The sequence below is a fragment of the Palaemon carinicauda genome, chromosome 42, assembly GCF_036898095.1.
Source record: "Palaemon carinicauda isolate YSFRI2023 chromosome 42, ASM3689809v2, whole genome shotgun sequence".
NCBI lineage: Eukaryota > Metazoa > Arthropoda > Malacostraca > Decapoda > Palaemonidae > Palaemon > Palaemon carinicauda.
This window is the reverse complement of record NC_090766.1, coordinates 31,435,919-31,457,521: the sequence shown is the minus strand read 5'-3', so window position 1 is coordinate 31,457,521 and position 21,603 is coordinate 31,435,919. Positions and strand designations below refer to the sequence as shown.

Below are 21,603 nucleotides of genomic sequence, written 5' to 3'. Positions count from 1 at the left end.
CTAGTGGAGTTAACAGACATCATGTCTCTAGTATGGAAGGGATGGACTCAGGTATTCTGGTTCATCCCATACAATCACCTGCTGAAGGTCCTCAACATGCTGAGATCCTTCTAAGGGGGAGTAGCTCCAGTGGCTCTCAAGTAGCCCAAGAGCAATTTGCCCTCTTTAGTGAAGGAACTGAAGCTGAAGCTGGCCCTAGTTCTGACCCTAGATGTCTTTCAGAAGGTTCAAAAGTTAGTTGCCTTCGTTTTATCACAGAGAACCCGAACCCTTCATTTCATGATTTTCTTGCCCTAGGGGTTAGGTAAAGATTTGGGATCTCAGAAGGCAATATAGAATTCCTCGAAGAATACAAGTCTAAGTTAACTAGAAGACAATATGAGTCTTCTTGGAAGAAATGGGTTGCATTTGTTAAAGCAAAAGGACCAAAAGAAATTTCAATGAACTTCTGTCTGTCCTTCTTTGTCCACCTTCATAATCAAGGTCTGGCGACCAACACGATAACTACGTGAAAGTCAGCCTTGACTGGAACTCTTCTATATGCCTTTCAAGTGGATCTGGCGAATGTATTCTTTAATAAGATTCTGAAGGCATGTGCAAGGCATAAGCCTGCAGCACCACCAAAGCCCATCTCTTGGTCTTTGGACAAGGTCCTACATTATGCCTCATCTGTGAACAGTGAAGATTGTTCACTTAAGGATTTAACCCAAAAGGTTATTTTTCTGTTCGCTATAGCCTCCGTGGCTAGAGGTAGTGAAATAGTGGCCCTATCTAGAGATGAGGGCCACATTCAGTTCACAGAAGCGGGAGAATTGAATCTCTTCCCTGATCCAACCTTTCTTGCTAAGAACGAGCTACCCACTAAGAGGTGGGGTCCCTGGAGAATCTGCCCTCTGAAGGAAGATGTCTCTCTATGTCCTGTAGAGTGTCTAAAGGTTCTATCTTCGTAGAACTTCAGACTTCAGGGGAGGACAGCTCTTTAAAGGAGAAACCTCTGGATCAAACTTATCCCTGAAACAACTGAGGGCGAAGCTCACCTACTTTATTCATAGAGCAGATCCTGACAGTACTCCCGCAGGTTATGATCCGAGAAAAATTGCTTCATCACTGAACTTTTTTCAGTATTTGGACTTCAAGCAGCTTCGCTCATATATTGAATGGAAATCATCCAGAGTGTTTTACAAACACTATGCTAAGCAGGTCCATGAACTGAAGCATTATGTGGTGGCGGCAGGTAGTGTATTAAATTCTGCCGTCTAATTCTGCGATGAACAGCTATTTGACTGGGACTGTCAATTAAAGGGAGAAGGGGTCATCACTTTTAGTGTGACCTTTGAATGAGTGTTACCATGGTGACACTAACTCTGTTCAAAATCCCAGGTGTGGAATTGTACAGATAGCACTAGTGCCGTGTGTACGTAGTACACAGTGTCAATAGAATGTAACCGGTACAGAAATTATGAAGAAAAATTTTATTATAAATTTTTCTTCAATCTGCGAGTGGCACTCATCATTTCTTTCTCTTTCCAGAGAGAAATATAATTTCTGTATATGTTACGTGTGTAATTCCATTATCATGCTACATTCGTTTTACTGGTTAATTCATTTACTATGAGATTCAGGGCCTCTGTAACACGGTTTTTTCGCAATAATTTTTTATCTATGAATTTCATAAATATAACGCTTCTTCAGAATGCATATTATATCTACACATAAATTTTGACTATATTCTGTATTACGTAGGTTGAATAAATTTGGTACTTATAATGTAAAAGTGAGGTTTTTTGAAGATGGGCCAACTTACTCAGAGAAAAGGTTTCGAACGCACTCATTACGTAACTTATGACAGCATTTCTTCCCTCTTTCTCGATCGATGATTGGCTATACGTAACGAAGGCTATACCTCTGGCAACAATGACACAAAAGTTTAAATAAAAGCAAAGCAGTACACCTTTATGAACTCTGAAACCTCTCCACTGATAATTGTCATAATAAACAAACCAACAAAATATTTTAATAAATACAAAAACACTTCGATTATTAGTCTAACTCCCAAAATAAGTTTCCTAAGGAATTACAGTCTACTTTATAGGTCACTATCAGATTAACAAGGTGTAGGGAATAGTTGGTAATTTTCAAAAACGTAGAAGACAAGCTTGATTTGATAACTGCTATATCCAATGTCAAGCAATTTTTATTTATTGTCTATCTACCTACCTATTTACTGTGAAAAAAAAATAGCTGGCACCGTATTTTGGCTTTAAACCTTCACCAATAATTATCGTCAGAATGATGACTTCATGAGGCTCCACCCACTTTGGCCTCGTTATAATTCAGGATAACACTGAAGGCTATCTTGGGCATTGTTGGATCAGAAAATGTAAATTCTAGCTATAAAAACTAATTTGTCGAGTAGTTGATAGAAGTGCTAAATGATCCTCAAGGATTCCAGCAGTTGGCCTAAACGTTTAATTCATGTATACTACTGTTGCGGCACTACTGCTACAGTAGTATTACTACGCTAGCATAGATACCCCACCCACATTTATGTATCGTTCCGCCATTCATAAGTCTTTGTAATGTTTTTTCACTGTGCAATAAGCCATGGCCTCCTCAGAAATTAAGTTTAACATTAGATGATAGGTTATTTCATTAAGCTGACAAATTATGGCAACTGGGTATGTTATTGCCGATGTTGAAGCTTAAGATAAAGTATGGAATCATTCCTTCATTGCATTATCATCTGTACTACTATTTGCTTTGCTACATGTAGTAATTATTTTAAAGGATAAATTAATTATGTTCACTTACTTCTATAAATTCCCATTAGATGTACAAATAAAACTCCTAAAACTATTCATGATTTATTTACAAAATGCAGTCATGCCCAAAACATAGCCAACATGGTCGTATGGCCTAAGAAGAAGAAAAAAGATTATATCGGATGATCCGTTGGTCTGATGGAGAGTTTAGAAAAAAATTCTAATTTTAACAAAAATAGTTATATAAAGACTGTTTACATACACTCTCTCTCTCTCTCTCTCTCTCTCTCTCTCTCTCTCTCTCTCTCTCTCTCTCTCTCTCTCTCTCTTGGTGGCATAGTGAATAGCTAATGGAAATGTTCAAAAGCCTGAATGACATTACAAGTATTATAATCATGTTACGCTACATACAAATCAGACCATAAACATTGGATTTAAACTAGAAACTGAAAAATTACCTATTCAGGCTATAGCAAATATGGCCACGAGCTTTCTCTTGACTGTATAAAGTTGCAAGTCGTAAGACAAATGCAGTTTTGCAACCACGTGGGCAATTCCAAATCCTGTTAACCATTCATGGTCTGTTATGGGTTTCAGAGCCGATGGAGGAAGTTGAATGGGTGTCTGGTGGATGGGCGGGGCAAAATTTTGTCAAAAGGTGTTTACATTGCTTACGTAATGAATGTTTTCGACTCTTTGCTCGTTATCACTGGCCATGGCGTCAGCTAGATCATTTTTACTCAATAAAAATTAAAACTATCGGGTTTAGCTTATTGATAATGCTGACAAAATTTGTGTGTGGTTGTAAAATATACATATGTCAACTTTCAGCTACATCCGATGCTTTGATAAGGAGCAAAGTCCAAAAAACCGTGTTACAGAGGCCCTGAATCTCATAGTAGTCATTTATTAGGAATAACTGTCTATTAGAATGTATTGCGTCCTAATTTGCCCGACAATTGCATGTATAAAATGCCAGAGTTCTTTGGCTTACTAAACTAAATATTCTTCATTTAGTTGTATTTTTGCAAACAATAGATATTCTTATATACTGATACTGATTCGGCAATATATATAAACTATGAGACTGTTTGTATATTCAGTGTATACTTATGTTTGTTCATACAATATATGCTAACCTTGAGGCCCCTTTTCTACTGTCTAGAATGACCCTTCCCTGTATGGGACATGAAGCACTAACATTGTTTATGATTAGTGATGATGACGGATAACGGTAACGTCATTTGCCTCAAGTGGTCTGAATGACCATAGAAATGTTGGCCCAAGGTTAAGGTACTGATGAAAATCCACAGATACATTGATGCTCTGGTACACTTCCATTGGGCTTGAGCCCAAAAAACGGATTTTGTGCGAAGCGAAAAATCTATTTTTGGGTGAGATGGCCAGTCGTCCTGATGGACCCACCCTTCTTTTCTAAAAGAAAAGATCTTCACAGTATCCCTCCCGAAGTACTTTATCTGTAGCCCCATGCTCAATGGTACAAGGAATGTACGCCATCTTGGATATGGCGCTGTTGTGATACTCAATAGTAGTATGAGAACTAGGGTAACCTTGATATGGCTCCCCTTCTATTCTGCCACTTCCCCCTCGAAGCGTAAACGCTATTAGGGGTGCAGATTGCTATGTGGTGTGTCAAGAATACGTCCTCTGATATTATGCGATATCCTTGTGGGAAATTTAAGGATATTCGCGCCAGGAGTTAGAATTCTGGATACCTAAAGGTAAAATTTTCTGGGAATATCACTGCAGTACATATATCCCTTAGGAAGCTACTTATAGGAACTTCCATCAGGACGACATGGATATCTCACCCAAAAATAGATTTTTCGCTTCACTCAAAATCTGTTTTATACTCTTCTTGGAGTCCTACTGCAAAAATTATATTTTATTATTTGAGGAAATGGTTACCAATAAGATAGCAAATGAAAGAAAAAATTAATTTGAATAATATCCAAATAAGTAAGTAGATTAATTAATAACTCTACATCAGTTACAGCGAATCTCGCATCTTAAATAACTCTTTCCACAAGATAACACTGATGAAAAAGACAAGATATATAATAATAAATAACTTTTATACATCCACTAAAAGTATGACCTTGACAAAACCCGGGAGATCAATTTGAATAACATAAAAGCAGTATTTCCTTTTCTATATTTCAAATGATTCTAAATACTTTGATTATGACATTAGCCGACAAAGATGAACGCTCCTGTAAATAAAATCTCAAAATACTGTTTACATAATTCTGACATGGTTGTCAAAATACAGTTCACCTTCATTGCATGTAAAGGTCCTAATGTTTTCTCATACATATCACAGTCAAATTGGATGACAGCAAATAAAGCTGAATAAAATTAGAGGCTAAGGTGTGATATAATTAACAACAGAACAGTATCCTATCATTTAGTGTTGTGCTTTTAGAAATATATCAACTACAGAATTCTCACAAAGTTTAGCATTTAAAAGTACCTGTATAAGCACCATAGAATTTAAAAGAGTAGAAGGCTTTAACCAAGATAAAAACGAGGAAAGCAAGCAAGCAGCTGGTCTCATCTGGTTTAAAATGAAGTATTTATCAGCCCTCGAAGGAAGCTAAGCATGAATGAGCAAGAAGTGTTAATTGTGAGAAGTGAGTGAAGGTTGATGAGAGCTTAATAAATAAAAAACCTTACTAAGAACTTGATTTCATGGCCTGAAACTCATGATTCTCTCAACATCGATAACACTGTACTTCAGTGCTTTTGTTATCCATACAAAAAGTCCTCAACTTACAAACTTACTATGTTCCAAGAAGTTGTTTGTAAATGGAATTTTGTCAAATTTTGGACTTGGTTAGGCCTCACCTAACTCTCATACCTACAATTTTCAGCCGCAAAAGTCAACAAATAGTCCCATATCATATTGCTTACTGCATTAAATTATATAATAGTGTTTAATTACCGTATTTCATTATGAACTTTCAATACTATCTGAGATTTAGGATTTCCGTTGGATTTGTTTGCATCTCCAAATGTTTGTAAGTCTAACATTTGTAAGTGAGGACCTTTTGTATATAACTGGTGTTACCACGAATACTCTAATAGTGTACTTCCAGAGAGAAACTGTTTGTATGTTATCTTTATGTAAACAAATGATGCTTTAGACACGCCTCTGATATTTTGTTCTAACGTTAAAGAAATACCGATCCTCTTTCTGGTTCTTGGCATTACTGACTCTTTCTGTCACTACACAAACGACTAGAAATAGTGGTTTCTTTTTCCCCACCAATATGAATCATAATTCCGAAAATATTTACATTTCCTTCTTGGACCTTATCCATACACTTTTCTGTTATGTATTATTGTAATAATGTACTATGTTATTTCAAGTGTTACAGGTATTGCGCAACATTGCATCATAATGCATGAATAAAACATGTTATGCTTTGTACACAAGTGTAATGATTTGTTTTTATTATTATTATTATTATTACTATCCAAGCTACAACCCTAATTGGAAAAGCAAGATGCTATAAGCCCAGGGGCTCCAATAGGGAAAAATAGCCCAGTGAGGAAAGGAAATAAGGAAATAAATAACTGAAGAGAACAAATTAACAATAAATCATTCTAAAAACAGTAATGTCAAAAGAGATATATCATATATAAACTATTAACAACGTCAATAACAAAAATGTCATATATAAACTATAAAAAGACTCATGTTCGCCTGGTCAACAAAAAAGCATTTGCTCCAACTTTGAACTTTTGAAGTTCTACTGATTCAACAACCCGATTAGGAAGATCATTCCACAACTTGGTAACAGCTGGAATAAAACTTCTAGAGTACTGCGTAGTATTGAGTCTTATGATGGAGAAGGCCTGGCTATTAGAATTAACTGCCTGCCTAGTATTACGAACAGGATAGAATTGTCCAGGGAGATCTGAATGTAAAGGATGGTCAGAATTATGAAAAATCTTATGCAACATGCATAATGAACTAATTGATCGACGGTGCCAGAGATTAATATCTAGATCAGGAATAAGAAATTTAATAGACCGTAAGTTTCTGTCCAACAAATTAAGATGAGAATCAGCAGCTGAAGACCAGACAGGAGAACAATACTCAAAACAAGGTAGAATAAAAGAATTAAAACACTTCTTCAGAATAGATTGATCACCGAATATCTTAAAAGACTTTCTCAATAAGCCAATTTTTTATGCAATTGAAGAAGACACAGACCTTATATGTTTCTCAAAAGTAAATTTGCTGTCAAGAATCACGCCTAAAATTTTGAAAGAGTCATACAAATTTAAAGAAACATTATCAATACTGAGATCCGGATGTTGAGGAGCCACCGTCCTTGACCTACTTTGTATTAGGATTCAAACATTTGTTGATTACCTCAGAGATGGGATGTAATTCTTTATAGTATTGTACTGAAGTAGGATTTAAGTCTTTTCAGAGCGATGCTCTTTTGTTTAGCAATGTTTTGGTTTTGTCAGATTGTGTATGATCCACACACACTTGGGAGTCAGCTGTCACAGAGCAATGTAACCATAAGTTTATTAGATTTGTATTTTAAGAATACCAACGTATCATTAAATCCCATCCTCGTCGCCAATTTTTAAGTATGACTTGATAGGAAGTTTCTATTAACCATAATAATTACCTGGAACATAGATGAAGAATTGTTAGTAATTATTTCTCAGCTGATCCCATCTTTGGTCGTCAATTTTTCTTGGTGGGATTTAATGATACGTTGGTATTCTTAAAATACAAGTTTAATAAACTTATGGTTACATTGCTCTGTGACAGCTGACTCCTAAGTGTGTGTGGAGTGTCATACACAATCTGACAAGGAAGATAAAGTAGGTACAGAAAAGAACGCAAAGGCAATTTTAGTTTTGAAACCTGACAGTTCTCCTAGATTTTTTGCTCCCAGACCAGTACCGTATGCATTGAAAAGTGCAATTGAAACAGAAATCAGGAGATTAGAAAATGAAGGTTCCTGGGAAAAAGTTACATATTCAGATTGGGCTACGCCATTAGTTCCTATTGGGAAGGAAAGTGGACAGGTTAGGTTATGTGGAGATTACAAAGTAACGTTAAATCCACAACTGCAAGTAGCACAACATCCCTTACCAAATCCGAAAGACATGTTTGCAAGTATGTCAGGATGCAGTGTTTTTTCTAAATTAGATTTAAGACAAGCATTTCAACAGCTTCCCATGGATGAAACTTCACAAGAATTATGTACAGTAAATAGATCCCTAGGTTTGTTTAGACCAAAGAGATTACCTTATGGAGTTGCAAGTAGTCCAGCTATATGGCAACAAACTATGAATAAGATTTTTTCAGGAATGCAAGGAGTATTCATTTTTATAGATGATATTTTAATTGCTGGCAAAGACACAAGAGAACATAGAGAAAGATTGCGAACAGTTCTGAAGAAGTTGAAAGAACATAATATTAGAGTAAATAAGAACAAATGTATTTTAGAAGTTGATTCAGTGGATTACTTAGGTTTTGTAATAAATGGCAAGGGTATTCACAAAACTAAAGAGAAGATTAAAGCTGTACAATCAACAAAAGTGCCAGAAAATGTTAAGGAATTATAATCATTTCTAGGTTTAGTAACATTTTATGGGAATTTCATTCAGAATTTGTCGACAATTGCACATCCATTGTGTAATCTGTTGAATAAGGGTGTAGAATGGAAGTGGACAAAAGAGTGTCAGGAATCTTTTGAAAGAATCAAGCAGGAAATAACATCACCTACATTCTTAGTACATTATCAAATGGATTTACCAGTTAAATTAGTATGTGATGCATCAAACATAGGTTTAGGTGCAGTATTATCTCATGTAATGCCAGATGGAACAGAAAAACCAATTGCATTCACTTCTAGAGTATTGAACAAGGCAGAAAGGAATTACTCTCAAATAGAAAAGGAAGGTTTAGCATTAGTTTATGGAGTTAAAAAATTCCATATGTATCTTTATGGTAGGAAAAAGTTCACACTTGTTACAGATCATAAACCTTTATTAGCAATATTGGGTCCAAAAGCAAGTTTACCTACGTTGGTAGCTGCAAGACTACAACGTTGGGCAATTACGTTAGCAGCGTACCACTCTAATATAGAATACCGTCCAACATCAAACATGGGTAATGCAGATGCTTTATCCAGATTACCCGTAGACAAAGCTCCAGAGGAGTATGATATCAGTGTTCTCTTAATTTCTGTATATGATGTACCAGTAACTGCAAAAGATGTAGCACGCAGTACCAAGAGAGACCCAGTACTTAGTAAGGTTTTGGAGAGTTTTATGACAGGTAGGGACTTATATGGGAAAGAGGAAAATTGTAAACCGTATAAGGATATATGGTATGAACTGAGTGTAACACAAGGAATAGTGATGAGAGGTTCAACGGTAGTTATTCCTAATTCACTGAAAAATAAGGTTTTGTTTGAAATACATGCTGATCACCAAGGTATTGTAAGATCAAAGTCAATTGTGAGAACTTTTATATGGGGGCCAGGTGTAGATAAAGATGTGGAATCTTATATAAAGAATTGTATGAATTGTGTTATGCAACAGAACAATCCTCAATTTGCTAGAATGCACCCGTGGGAGTTACCCAGGTATCCATGGCAAAGAGTGTATATAGATTTTGCAGGTCCTTTTTTAAATTACTTGTTTTTGATAGTAGTAGATGCTTACAGTAAGTGGCCAGAAATTATCCCAATGAAGACAACAACGTCTTACGCCACAATAAAAGAGTTAATGCAAATTTTTTCAATGCACGGTATTCCAGAAAGAATTGTTACAGATAATGGTCCACAATTTACCTCACAAGAGTTTAAAGAAATTTGTAATGTCAATGGTATAAAGCATACATTTTCAGCTACATATCATCCATCTACTAATGGAGAGGCTGAAAGATTTTTCCAAACGTTTAAACACAATATGAAGTGTAGAAAAGCAAATTCAGGCAATATATTTTTGCATGTATCAAAATTTTTATTGTCTTATAGAACAACGCCGCACAGCACAACAGGCATGACACCCTCAAATTTGTTGATGGGGAGGAGGATAAGGTGTAAATTAGATTTGTTGTATCCAAGTTTGCAAAGTGATTTAGAAGATAAAGGGTATAAACAGGTAGTAAAGCTTCCTAATGTAAGACATTTTTTACCTTTGTCTGATGTCATGGTAAGAGCGTACAACACTCCAGAGAAGTGGGTACCAGGAGAGATTGTAAGAGAGATAGGAAATTTACATTATGATGTTCGTGTTGGTGATAATGTTGTAAAACGTCATGTTGATCAATTACAGCCGTTAAACAGAAAGGCAGTAGAGCATGTGAATGTTAGAGATGAGAAACTTAAAGAAGTAGTTAGATCAAATGAGTCAAATATTAACCAAGATGGTCCAACATCCAATGTAGATTCAGAACCAATTCATGTACCAGTACAAGATGAGGTTAAAGTGCTTCCTAATAGGATTAACAGAGGAAAGCCCCCTGAGAGATTAGATTTATGAAGATTTTTACAATGTCAAGTTAAGGGGGAGGAGACTGTTATGTATTATTGTAATAATGTACTATGTTATTTCAAGTGTTACAGGTATTGCGCAACATTGCATCATATTGCATGAATAAAACATGTTATGCTTTGTACATAAGTGTAATGATTTGTTTTTGTATTAGGATTCAAACATTTGTTGATTACCTCAGAGATAGGATGTAATTCTTTATAGTTTTGTACTGGAGTAGGATTTAATTCTTTTCAGAGCGATGCTCTTTTGTTTAGCAATGTTTTGGTTTTGTCAGATTGTGTATGACGCTCCACACACACTTGGGAGTCAGCTGTCACAGAGCAATGTAACCATAAGTTTATTAAATTTGTATTTTAAGAATACCAACGTATCATTAAATCCCACCAAGAAAAATTGACGACCAAAGATGGGATCAGCTGAGAAATAATCACTAACAATTCTTCATCTATGTTCCAGGTAATTATTATTGTTAATAGAAACTTCCTATCAAGTCATACTTAAAATTTTCCTGATTAGACGGCCTTCATGGGCAACTTTAAGGGCTTGAACCTCAGTCTCATACTTTAGAGGGGTGACATAAGTCAAGGAGAAATCCATGCATAATAACTCTCCGGTGATCCTGGCAGTGACAAATTTACTGTCAGGCTCATGACTTATGAAAATTTTTACGGTGAGAAATGACGTAATGCGTCAACCTACTGTACTTAGGTTGACAATCTTAGTGCAGCTAACAAAGAAATAAAGATAGAAACTTTATTTTCATATAGCTACATGAATGTGTAATGTACCAAACACATCTGTTCTAAGGCAGGAATTCTTTCTGCCTCATCTTTGGTTCTAGGTGACTTTAGTATTCATGGCTGTGTCAACTGATAGGGACAGACTACAGTCAAACCTAAGAATGATCAAATGTGAATACTGGAGAGTGTTCTACCATAGAGCTATGTTCCCCTGGACTAGAGATCTACTGTTCCCTATATTGGAAAAATGGTGAAACAGACTTTTTTTTTTTGTCTATGATGTTTATGCTTGTAAGCAGCTGTAGTGTTACCTGGCATTCATCGTTTCCACTAACTTATTTCTCTCCTGCTATGTGCCAGTGTGCTTTTTCCGTATTAGAGAAATATACAAGACCAGTAAAAGCTGCAAAATCTGGAATACCAAACCCAACCCCTATCCATTCAAATTGTTTACACAATAAGATAAAATTTCTATTAATTCATAACGGATTCAGTTTCAACAATTTTTTTTTTTTTCTTTTGCATAACATGTCCTAATTTTAAGTTTTACTTTTTCTTTTTTTATTAAAATATGGACAACACAAAAATAATATAGAGCCTTTTAGAAAATGAAAAATTCTTTCACATGGAGAAAAATGCAACCATTCTACCTGAAATATGATGAAGTTACTCTTTGTAAAGAGTAGAATCATCTATACATTCTTCATCTTCTGCTGACTATATTAAATAATAGCCAGCAAAACGATAGTATAGAGCACAGTCCATTATAACAGAAAACTGTAAAAGAAAATCAAACAAACTTATTTTCAAAATTAACCATATGAAAGTAATGACTTTATTATTCCTCTTAATCTGAGTGTATGCTACACACAACAATTGTATCATTCTGGTTAATACAATTACAGTATACAAATAGTACAGTTTCTTACATGTGGTGATACAGGTGGCGTATTCCCGGGGCTACCGTTGTCTCCACCGGATCCTGACGCGACTGTCGTTATAATTTCAGGAGTTTCTTTTGTCTCGACTGGCTCTTGCGAATCATTCTTGGATGCATCTCTGTACCTCAAGCCGCTGATATCACAAATGGTCTCGTCTCCGCACCTGACCATGCACTTCTTATGACAGACAATACCACATTCTCCACACTGATATGCATCCTTCAGCCAGATCTGAAAATTAAATCATTTGCTAAAGCTATTTTGTCTAAGGCCTGTGGAAATGCTATACTGTACAGAAATGGAAAGAAACTAATCATGAACTGGTTTGTAAGTCTGGAAAAAATGCAATGGTGCACATATGAATGAACTACATAAAAAACCATTTTCTGACGTCTGTAATAAATAAAGTTGTGATTAGAACCACAACAATTAACCCAGGAATGCTGAATATCAGAGATGAACAAATGAAAATGCTATACTGTAATATAAAATATATACATGAAGTCATGAAGAAAACAAGAGGCTCAAATATGGTAATTATTCATCCAAATAACTTTTAAAATAAAATTTGAATTAAAGACAAATAACATAGACATATGTCACTACATGTTTTTTTCTTCTTAAGTTTACATAATTCACTTCTATCCCCTATATATGGTACAATTTTTTCTTTTCAAAAGAATGGAGTATCTTGCCTTTAGTAGAAGAAATTCTCACCTTTTTCCTACAAAAGTTACACTGAACTGCAGAGTTAAAATGAGTCCTTTTGAAGTCATGAATTCGATCCTCTACTATGTCCTGCATACCATACATTTCGTCCTCTTCGGATACGGTCCCATCTGTCAAGCTTTCGTCTTCTGATATTGGACGGTTGGACACCTTATCTTGATTTACTCTCATCGATACATCGCACCTGCAAGCACAAATCGTATAAATGAATAATTGGAGAGTAAGTTATAACATTAACTGTATGCATTATTTGACTATAATACTTAAAATATAATATCCAAACATCTTAAATTTACTTGTAATTTAGCAGCTAAGATACATGAAACAAATTCTGTATGTTTAATCAAAGAATAAAAAAGTTAAAAGCTGTTGAAATATGAAATAATCCACATAACTTCACTACAAATAAGAATACTGGATCATAACTACAAGCTGCCAATCTCATACTTCTTGGCTTTTCAATCATATATTTGAGCTATAACAAAGTGTACTTTGTGATGTTTGGGAGCCTGCAAGGTCATTCAGTGTCCATCTGCAACCGGGGGAAACCTTTGAAGTTATAATATGAAGTAAATCTTGAAGAGGATGGACTACAAGATGGAAGAAAGGAAGCAAGAATGGAGGTAAAGAAGGATATATAGTATGTGCAGATGGGGGATCGAAGGAATGCTGCAAAGACTCTCAAAGTAATGCCTACAGAGAATCATGCAAGGTGCACCGACTGTGGACAAGGGGCCAGAGCCAGCAATAGCCCCCTGTAGGGTCGAGGAAAAAGAGCTGGCACTAGTCCTCTATGGGATCAAGGGGGCAAGAGATTTTGGTAGCACAAAAGTTAAACATACCGAGTTTTACTGAGTTATTATCAGAACTAGAGGGGCACTCAGAGCACAGACCTCTGCCGTGACAGCTTATTTCTTGACCTTGACCTTGACATATTAAATGGCATGGAATTTCAAACACTCAAATATAAACCTAGTTTAAAGTCTCTGTGACAAAAGTGTCCAAACATATAGCTGATTATGTGAATTGGACATTTTGCTTGACCGTGACCTTTACCTTTGACCTAGATCTTCTCATGTTTAACTATGTCAAGCTTCTTACATAACAGTTAATCCCGGCAAGTTTCATTACTCTACAACTAAAATTGTGGCCAGGAAGCTGTTCACAAACAAACACACACACAAACAGGGGTGAAAACATAACCTCCTTCCAACTTTGTTGGCGGAGGTAATTAATACCGAAAATGATTAATTAAAATTACTTAGTTAAACAAAAACTAACCTGTCCTGCGGTTGGTAAGTAAGGGACAGCATAACATCTCCATAGCAGAAGTTCATATCGAAACCTTTATGAGGGCTTAGTGGGTCGCACATCACTCCGGGACATTTGGTATAGGGTCAGTATCCTCACAGCGTGTCCTTGGGTATTCAGCGTTATTTCAGGGATCAACAAAATGATGGGGATATTGACGTAACCGACCAGAGTATCTTCGGTTAGAACCGCCACCTACGTGCAAGTCAGCCCTGACTAGACCTCTTCTATACGCCTTTCAAGTGGACATGATGAACGGAATCTTTAAGAAGATCCCAAAGGTATGTGCTAGACTTAGGCCTGCAGCTTCTTCGCAGCCCTTTTCATGGTTCTTAGACATGGTCCTACATAATGCTTCATCTGTGAACAATGAAGATTGTTCTCTCAAGGATCTAACCTAAAAGGTTATTTTCCTGTTCGCCATAGCCTCAGGTGCTAGAGTTAGTGAAATAGTAGCCCTATCAACAAATAAGGGCCACATTCAGTTCACAGAAGTGGGATAACTGGATCTCTTTCCTGATCCAACCTTTCTCACCAAAAACGAGCTACCCACTAAGAGATGGGGTCCCTGGAGAATCTGCCCTCTGAAGGAAGATGTCTCTCTGTGTCCAGTAGAGTGTCTAAAGGTCTATCTTCGTAGAACTTCAGACTTCAGGGGAGGACAGCTCTTCAAAGGAGAAACTTCAGGATCAAACTTATCCCTAAAACAACTGAGGGTGAAGCTCACCTACTTCATTCACAAAGCAGATCCTGACAGTACACCCACAGGTCATGATCCAAGGAAAATTGCTTCATCTCTGAACTTTTTTCAGTATATGGACTTTGAGCGTCTTCGCTCATATACTGGATGGAAGTCATCCAGAGTGTTCTACAAACACTGCGTAAAGGAAGTCCACGAACTGAAGCATTACGTGATGGCGGCAGGTAGTGTATTAAAACCTGTCGTCTAATGCTGCGATGAACAGTTAATTAATTGGGACTATCATTTAGGGTGAAAAGGTGTTGACACTTCCAGTGCGATACCTTTTAAGTGGGTGTCACCATGGTGACACTAAGACTGTCCAAAATCTCAGGTGTGGAATTATACAGATAACACTTGTGCCGTGTGTATATAGTACACAGTGTTGATGGTATACAACATTTACAGAAAATCATATTACAAAATTCTATCAAAATTTTCCAATTTAGAGTGGCACTCTTCATTTATCCTTTTCAGGGAGAAAAATATTTTCTGTATACATTGTATGTATAACTCCCTTAACATGTTACATTTGTTATTCCTTTTGGTCATTTATTCGAAATAAATGTCCATTGGAGTGTAATTGCGTCTTATTTTGCCCTGCAATTAGCACAATAAATATGCCAGAGTTTTCTTACTTATTTAACTAAATAAACCTTATATTATTGTATGCTTACAAACATTGGATATAGTTGATACTTAGTTGTTCCGGCAACATACACAAACCGTGAGACTTTTGAATATCTAGTTGATACTTATGTTTGTTCATACAATATATACAAACCTTGAGACCCTTTTTCTACTGTCTAGTATGACTCTTCCCTGCAGGGGGGCAGGAAGCACTAACATTGTCCATGATTAGTGGTAATGATGGATAACGGTAACGTCATTTGTCTCAATGGTCCGGATGACCATAGGAAAATTGTCTCAAGGTTAAGGCACCTAGTAAGCATCCATCAGGACGACATGGCTTGAGCCCAAAACAAGGATTTTGAACAAAGCGAAAAATCTATTTTTGGGGTGAGGTGGCCATATCGTCCTGATGGACCCGCCCTCCTTGCTTAGGCAAGATCCCTCCCGAAACTAGTATATCTGTAGCACCATGCTCAATGCTAAAAGGAATGAGCACCATCTTGGATACTCGTAGTGGTATGGGAGGAAGGGTAACCTTAATAATGGCTCCCCTTATGTTTTCCCCACTCTTCCCCCTCGAAACGAAAACGCTATTCCGGGTGGAGATTGCTATGTGTTGTATCAAGATATACGTCCCCTGATATTATGCGATATCCTTAAGAAAAATTTTAAGGATATTCGTGACAGGAGTTAAAATTCTGGAGACCTAAAGGTCAATTCTCTGGGAATATCACTGTAGCCAAATATCCCTTAGAAAGCTACCATTAGGAACCTTCCATCAGGACGACATGGCCATCTCACCCAAAAATAGATTTTTTTGCCTGGCTCAAAATCCATCTAATAAATTATGAAAGCTATTTAGGCAAAATTATACTAGTAAATATATATATATTTAAGCATACATTTTCCTCTTCCTTATGTCGATCGTATACGTTAGAGTTTCGGCATTTCAGGTAACCGAGATCTTGCCCCACGCTAGGCTACCTAGCCTATGTGCTTTAGTATACTTTCATACATTATCCTCGTTTACCCTCGTGTATCGTTTTATCAATTCAACGGGAGATAGTATATCTCCTAGAATTAGTTATATAACTCGATATTCGTGTCCTGTGGCGATTTAAGGGTAATCCCTCCTTCCCTCTGAGTGCCGCCATAGGCGATAACTCTATCTGGTCTTGCCATAGAGTAGTTCACTCCGGCTTGACTAGGCTAGGGTTTTCTGTCTCCCATCCTTGTCGGTGAGTATGCTGGCTTTGGTTTTCGACAGAATCTCAGAGTATTCAGTCTTTCTGCCGGCGGCAGTCTTTCTGCTGGCTTACAGCTGTCGGCATAGGAGGCTAAGCCTCCCTAGGCAGCACCTGAAGTGGTAGTATGATGCCGCCACCTTCTCCTCAGCGGTCTAGAAAACTAGTCCTGTTTTGGCAGACCCTAGGCTGAAGAGTAGATATTACTCTGCCGCCTAGGATGGCGTTGATACTGAAACAAAGTTTCTCCCTTGTGTGGAAGTGGCGGCAATCCTACCGCCTTCTTCCACACTTGATACAGGATACTTTTCCCTGCCCCTCTTTGTCCTTTAGCGATGGCCTAGCTATCGCAATCCTGTGGCTGTCGTCCTACAATCTCACCGCTTGCCGGGTAGATTGTGATGCCGGCCGGGCTCCTACATAAGCAGCTGTATAGTCATATAGTCTCTCCCTTATTGACCCAAGGCTCCGGGAAAGGTTGTGCCGGCTGTGCAGGCTGTGATGGCGGCCGGTGGGAGACCCCTCTACTGTTTGTGTTCTTCAGTCCTCCCTTGGATTGCCATCCACATTCCTGAAGCCGGCACAGACCGGCAACGGGTCTTGTGGCTGGATGGAAACTTGAATGACACATTCTCCTCTTCCATTTGAACCCTCATTCTGGAGGAAGGCAGTAAGGTTAAGTACATACACCCTTATTTACTGTAAACATACAATTTAATAAGGCAGCCCTTCACTCCATGCTTTCTCTCTCTCTGTCAGCTAGTGCCGCCAGGTACTAACCCAGCCTGCAGCATGCCGACTGGACCGGTGCCGTCAGGTACTAACCCAGCCAGCGGCATGCTGGCTGGACCGGTGCTGCCAGGTACTAGCCAGCCGGCGACATGCCTGCCGGACCGTGCCGCCAGGTGCTAGCGTAGCCGCCAACATGCCGGCTGAACTACAGTATATGATTATACAGTAGCCAGTATATTTTCAGTATAGTATATACTGCAGATAGAAAACTATAGTATATATTATACAGTAGTTATTTTCCAGCATACCTTGTTTATCCTTGCACAGTCTATTGTTGAGACCAATCCTATATTGAAAGAAAAGATTTCCTTCAATAAACTGATAGTTAATCAGTTAATAACTTACCCAACAATATTAAAGACCTTAAGAAGGGTCAGTGTTAGTATACACTTATTCTATCCCAAGAGGTTAGAACCTTTCTCTGTGAGTTTGCCTGGATATGGAAGCTTTATAACTTTAATTTTGGGGCAGGTCACAGCAATTGGCTGGACAGGAGACACAAGTATGTGTCTTTCCTATTTCCCTTCTAGCTTAACTATCTTAAGCTATAATGGTTAAAATATTGATATTAATATTTTGCATAATGTGTTTATCATGTGAGATAAACAACCGCATACTCATTTAATTTTCCTTCCTTTACAGGAGGACCAAATGAAGTGCAATGTTATCTTCTGCAACCCACAGGAGTAGGAACTTCTGTGGTCAAAAAGCATGTAGGCTCATGCCCCCTGCACCATCACTACCGAAACCTTGCGGTACTGGGACCCCCTAGACTACAACATCTGCCGGACCTTGGTGACCGAAGGTTTCGACGACCCCAAGGCAACGGAGTCGAGAGATGCAGTACAAGAAAATCTGCGCAAATGGGTATGAGGGTTCCAGATGAACTCTCCGTTACCGTACCTGCCAAATGAAAGGATGTGTGGCTTGCTGTTCCCGAAAGCGGGTAGTGAAGCTGTCGTACCCCAAGCACGACACGGACCTCCCTGCGTCTAGATTGCCATCGAAACGGATGTCAGTGAGGCCTTGCAAGGTATGGACATCCACCAAGAGGAAAGGATGTCTGAAATGTCCACGGACACTGAAAAGGATCTACTGAAGGATGATCCCGAGGAGGAGTCTACTCTAACTCCGGATGAAGAAGATGATGTCGAGTTGGAGTCCCTTCCGTCTGTGCTGGCACCAGAGCCATTACCCTGAACATCTTCCTCTTCTGCCCCTTCATCAGGCAGCAGGATCCAAGCAATGGCCCATTTTACGGACCTAATGGAGAGCATTCGCAAGCAAGGTGAAGCTAGGGAAGCAAAAAAGAGAGAAAGAGCTCCGTGAAGCTCGGCTCTCCGCCTCCCGAGGGAAATACAGGCGACCCAGAGTCCAAGACCTCCCATCCTGCTCCGAAACCAGTCCCTGGAGGTATGCGGAGTTTATGCCAATCACCAACGGCAAACTCTACATATCAGAGAAGATGGGAGCCAGCCCCTTAAATGACATCCAGTTCTGAAGCTTTAATGCTTAACAAGACTGCTTCATCCGACTGAAGCCGGAGCCAGCATCGAAAGAGGAGACGGAACCCAAGGAGGTCATGGTATTCGACCACGACAAGGCACAGGCTCTCTTGTTGAGTAGCCTGAAGAAAGTGGGCTACACGAATTCGAAAGTGTCCGCCTTGAGCAAAAAGCATCCTACTTTTTTTGCTCCTGCTTCAATAGCCTTCCCCTTTATGTCCAAGGCTTTTAAAGCCATTGCAAAGGCAGTGGAGGCAGGCAAACCATGCCCTACACTAGAGGAGTGTAGACCTCTGTAGTTAGCTCTGCCCATGGAGGATAGGGAATGGAAAGAAGTCCACCTAACCTTCTCAGTAGGGAAGTTGGATGCAGATATTGCGGGATGTCAGTTCAGCGAGAATCTCCCGAAACTGTCAGACTTTCTCATACGTAGGGAGCAAGAGACGAAGGAGAGACTTGCGGCATCCCTATTCCTACAGAACTGCATTGAGATATGTGCAGGCCAAAAGAGCACCCCAGACATGAACATGGTCATGGCCAAAATGCACATGGCCACCTTAGCAAAGGACCTGTGCGCCTTTATGAAGGCCAGAAGAGCATGTAGAGAGTTTGTGTTCACTGCAGAAACCGTGAAACACGAAGCCAGGAAGCTGATAGCTTCCAATATCTGGGGTGAAGACCTCTTCCCAAATGAAGTGGTGAAGGAGGTAGTTGATAGAGCTGTCACAGAGAATAGGAACCTTCTCCAGAAGTGGGGCATTTCATCTAAACGCAAGTCTTCCTCGTATGCGGGTCCCCCACCTAAGAGGAAGACCAAGAAACCCAGACTACCCTCTCGGCCTGCCCAACAACATCCCACAGTCACTATGACCGCGGTGCCCCAAGTGGCTGCTCAACCACAAACCACATTCCAGGTGGTGCCTCAACAGCTGGTTGCCCAATCACCAGCATTCAAACTTCGGGTTTTAGAGTCAAACCACTACCTTTTGTCACAAAGATAGAGGCTCCAGATGGGGCTCCTCAAGACACCCCTCACGAGGAAAGGGAGGACGTGGTCAGGGAGGTAAATCCTCCGGAAAATCGAAGCAATGAGATGCTTCAGGTAGGAGGGAGGCTCCAACAATTTCAGGATCGTTGGACCTTCGATCCTTGGGCCCATAGCCTAATCAAGAACGGACTTGGATGGAGCTGGAGCAAGCCTCCACCATCATTTCATCAATTCTTCCAAAACTTCACCTACTCATTGGAAGAATATACCCTAGAACTCTTGAGCAAACGGGTAATAAGGAGAGCAAAGTCCATCAAATTCCAGGGAAGGCTGTTTTGTGTTCTCAAGAAGGACTCGGACAAAATCAGAGTCATTCTGGACTTGTCGCCACTCAACAACTTCATCAAGAGCAGCAAGTTCAGGATGTTAACCCTTCAGCACATAAGGACCCTTCTACCAAAGGGACGTACACAGTCTCAATAGACCTGGCAGATGCTTACTGGCATATCCCAGTCAACATCCCACTCTCCTCCTACCTAGGATTCAAGCTACAGAAGAAAAAATATGTCTTCAGAGCCATGCCCTTCGGACTAAACATAGCCCCAAGGATCTTCACGAAACTTGCAGACGCAATTGTTCAACAACTACTCCTAGATGGTATTCAGGTAGCAGCGTACCTGAACGAATGGCTGGTGTGGGCAGCATCGAGGACGGCTTGTCTGCAAGCACCCAAGAAAGTGATCCAGTTCCTGGAACATCTGAGATTCAAGATCAACTTCAAGAAGTCTCGACTCTCCAGTTCAGGAGTTTCAATGGCCGGGAATCCATTGGAACTTGAAGTCACACCGCCTCTCCATTCCCTCAGGGAAGAGGAGAAAGATTGCGGGGTCTGTCAAGAGACTACTTAAATCCAACAGTCAAGATGCCAACGGGAAAGAGTACTGGGCTCTCTCCAGTTTGCAGCAGTAACACACCCAGTGGTAAGAGCACAGCTGAAAGATGCGTCAGGAGTCTGGAGAAGAGACGCATGAAATGCTTGAAGAGATCTAAAAAGACTGATACCGACCTTACAACGATCACTTCTCAAGCCATGGTCAAAGGCCAAGAACCTAATGAGGACGGTACCCTCACAACCACCTCCACCATCGGTAACCATCCACACGGATGCCTCGACGGAAGAATGGGGAGGTCACTCCCATCAAAGGAAAGTCCAAGGGACTTGGTCTTCTCTGTTCAAGACCTTTCGCATCAACATTTTGGAGGCCATGGCAGTCCTTTTGATGTTGAAAAAACTCTCCCCTTGCAGATCAGCCCACATCAGGCTGATCTTGAACAGCGTGGTGTCAACCATGTGATATTAGCCATCTTCCGTCTGGTGGAAAAGAAGAGATGGCAGTTCACCTTCAAGGGTTTCGCAATATGACGGCGGACGCTCTATCCAGGCTCAACCCGATAGAGTTAGAGTGGTCCCTGGACGCAGACTCATTCTCCTTCATCTTGCAACAAGTCCTGGAATTGCAGATCGACCTCTTCGCGATGAGTGACGACAAGAAACTACCTCGATATATAGCCCCATACGAGGATCCTCTAGCGGAGGCGACGGATGCCATGTCCCTCGATTGGAACAAATGGACCCGGATTTACCTGTTCCCTCCA

General features: G+C 39.4%; 1 protein-coding gene across 1 annotated transcript in view; it reads right to left on the bottom strand.

Moving 5' to 3' along the window:
* LOC137633085 (formin-E-like) overlaps positions 1 to 14,098 on the bottom strand; it is a 118,815-nt gene extending 104,717 nt beyond the window's left edge. Inside the window, exons 1-3 of the mRNA XM_068365246.1 lie at positions 14,017 to 14,098; positions 12,724 to 12,919; positions 11,995 to 12,237 (exon numbers count right to left, since the gene is read on the bottom strand). Of these exons, the coding sequence (XP_068221347.1) occupies positions 11,995 to 12,237; positions 12,724 to 12,919; positions 14,017 to 14,072 (495 nt within the window). The 5' untranslated portion in view covers positions 14,073 to 14,098. The remainder of the gene's footprint in view (positions 1 to 11,994; positions 12,238 to 12,723; positions 12,920 to 14,016) is intronic.
* Between the last annotated feature and the right edge of the window lie 7,505 nt (positions 14,099 to 21,603).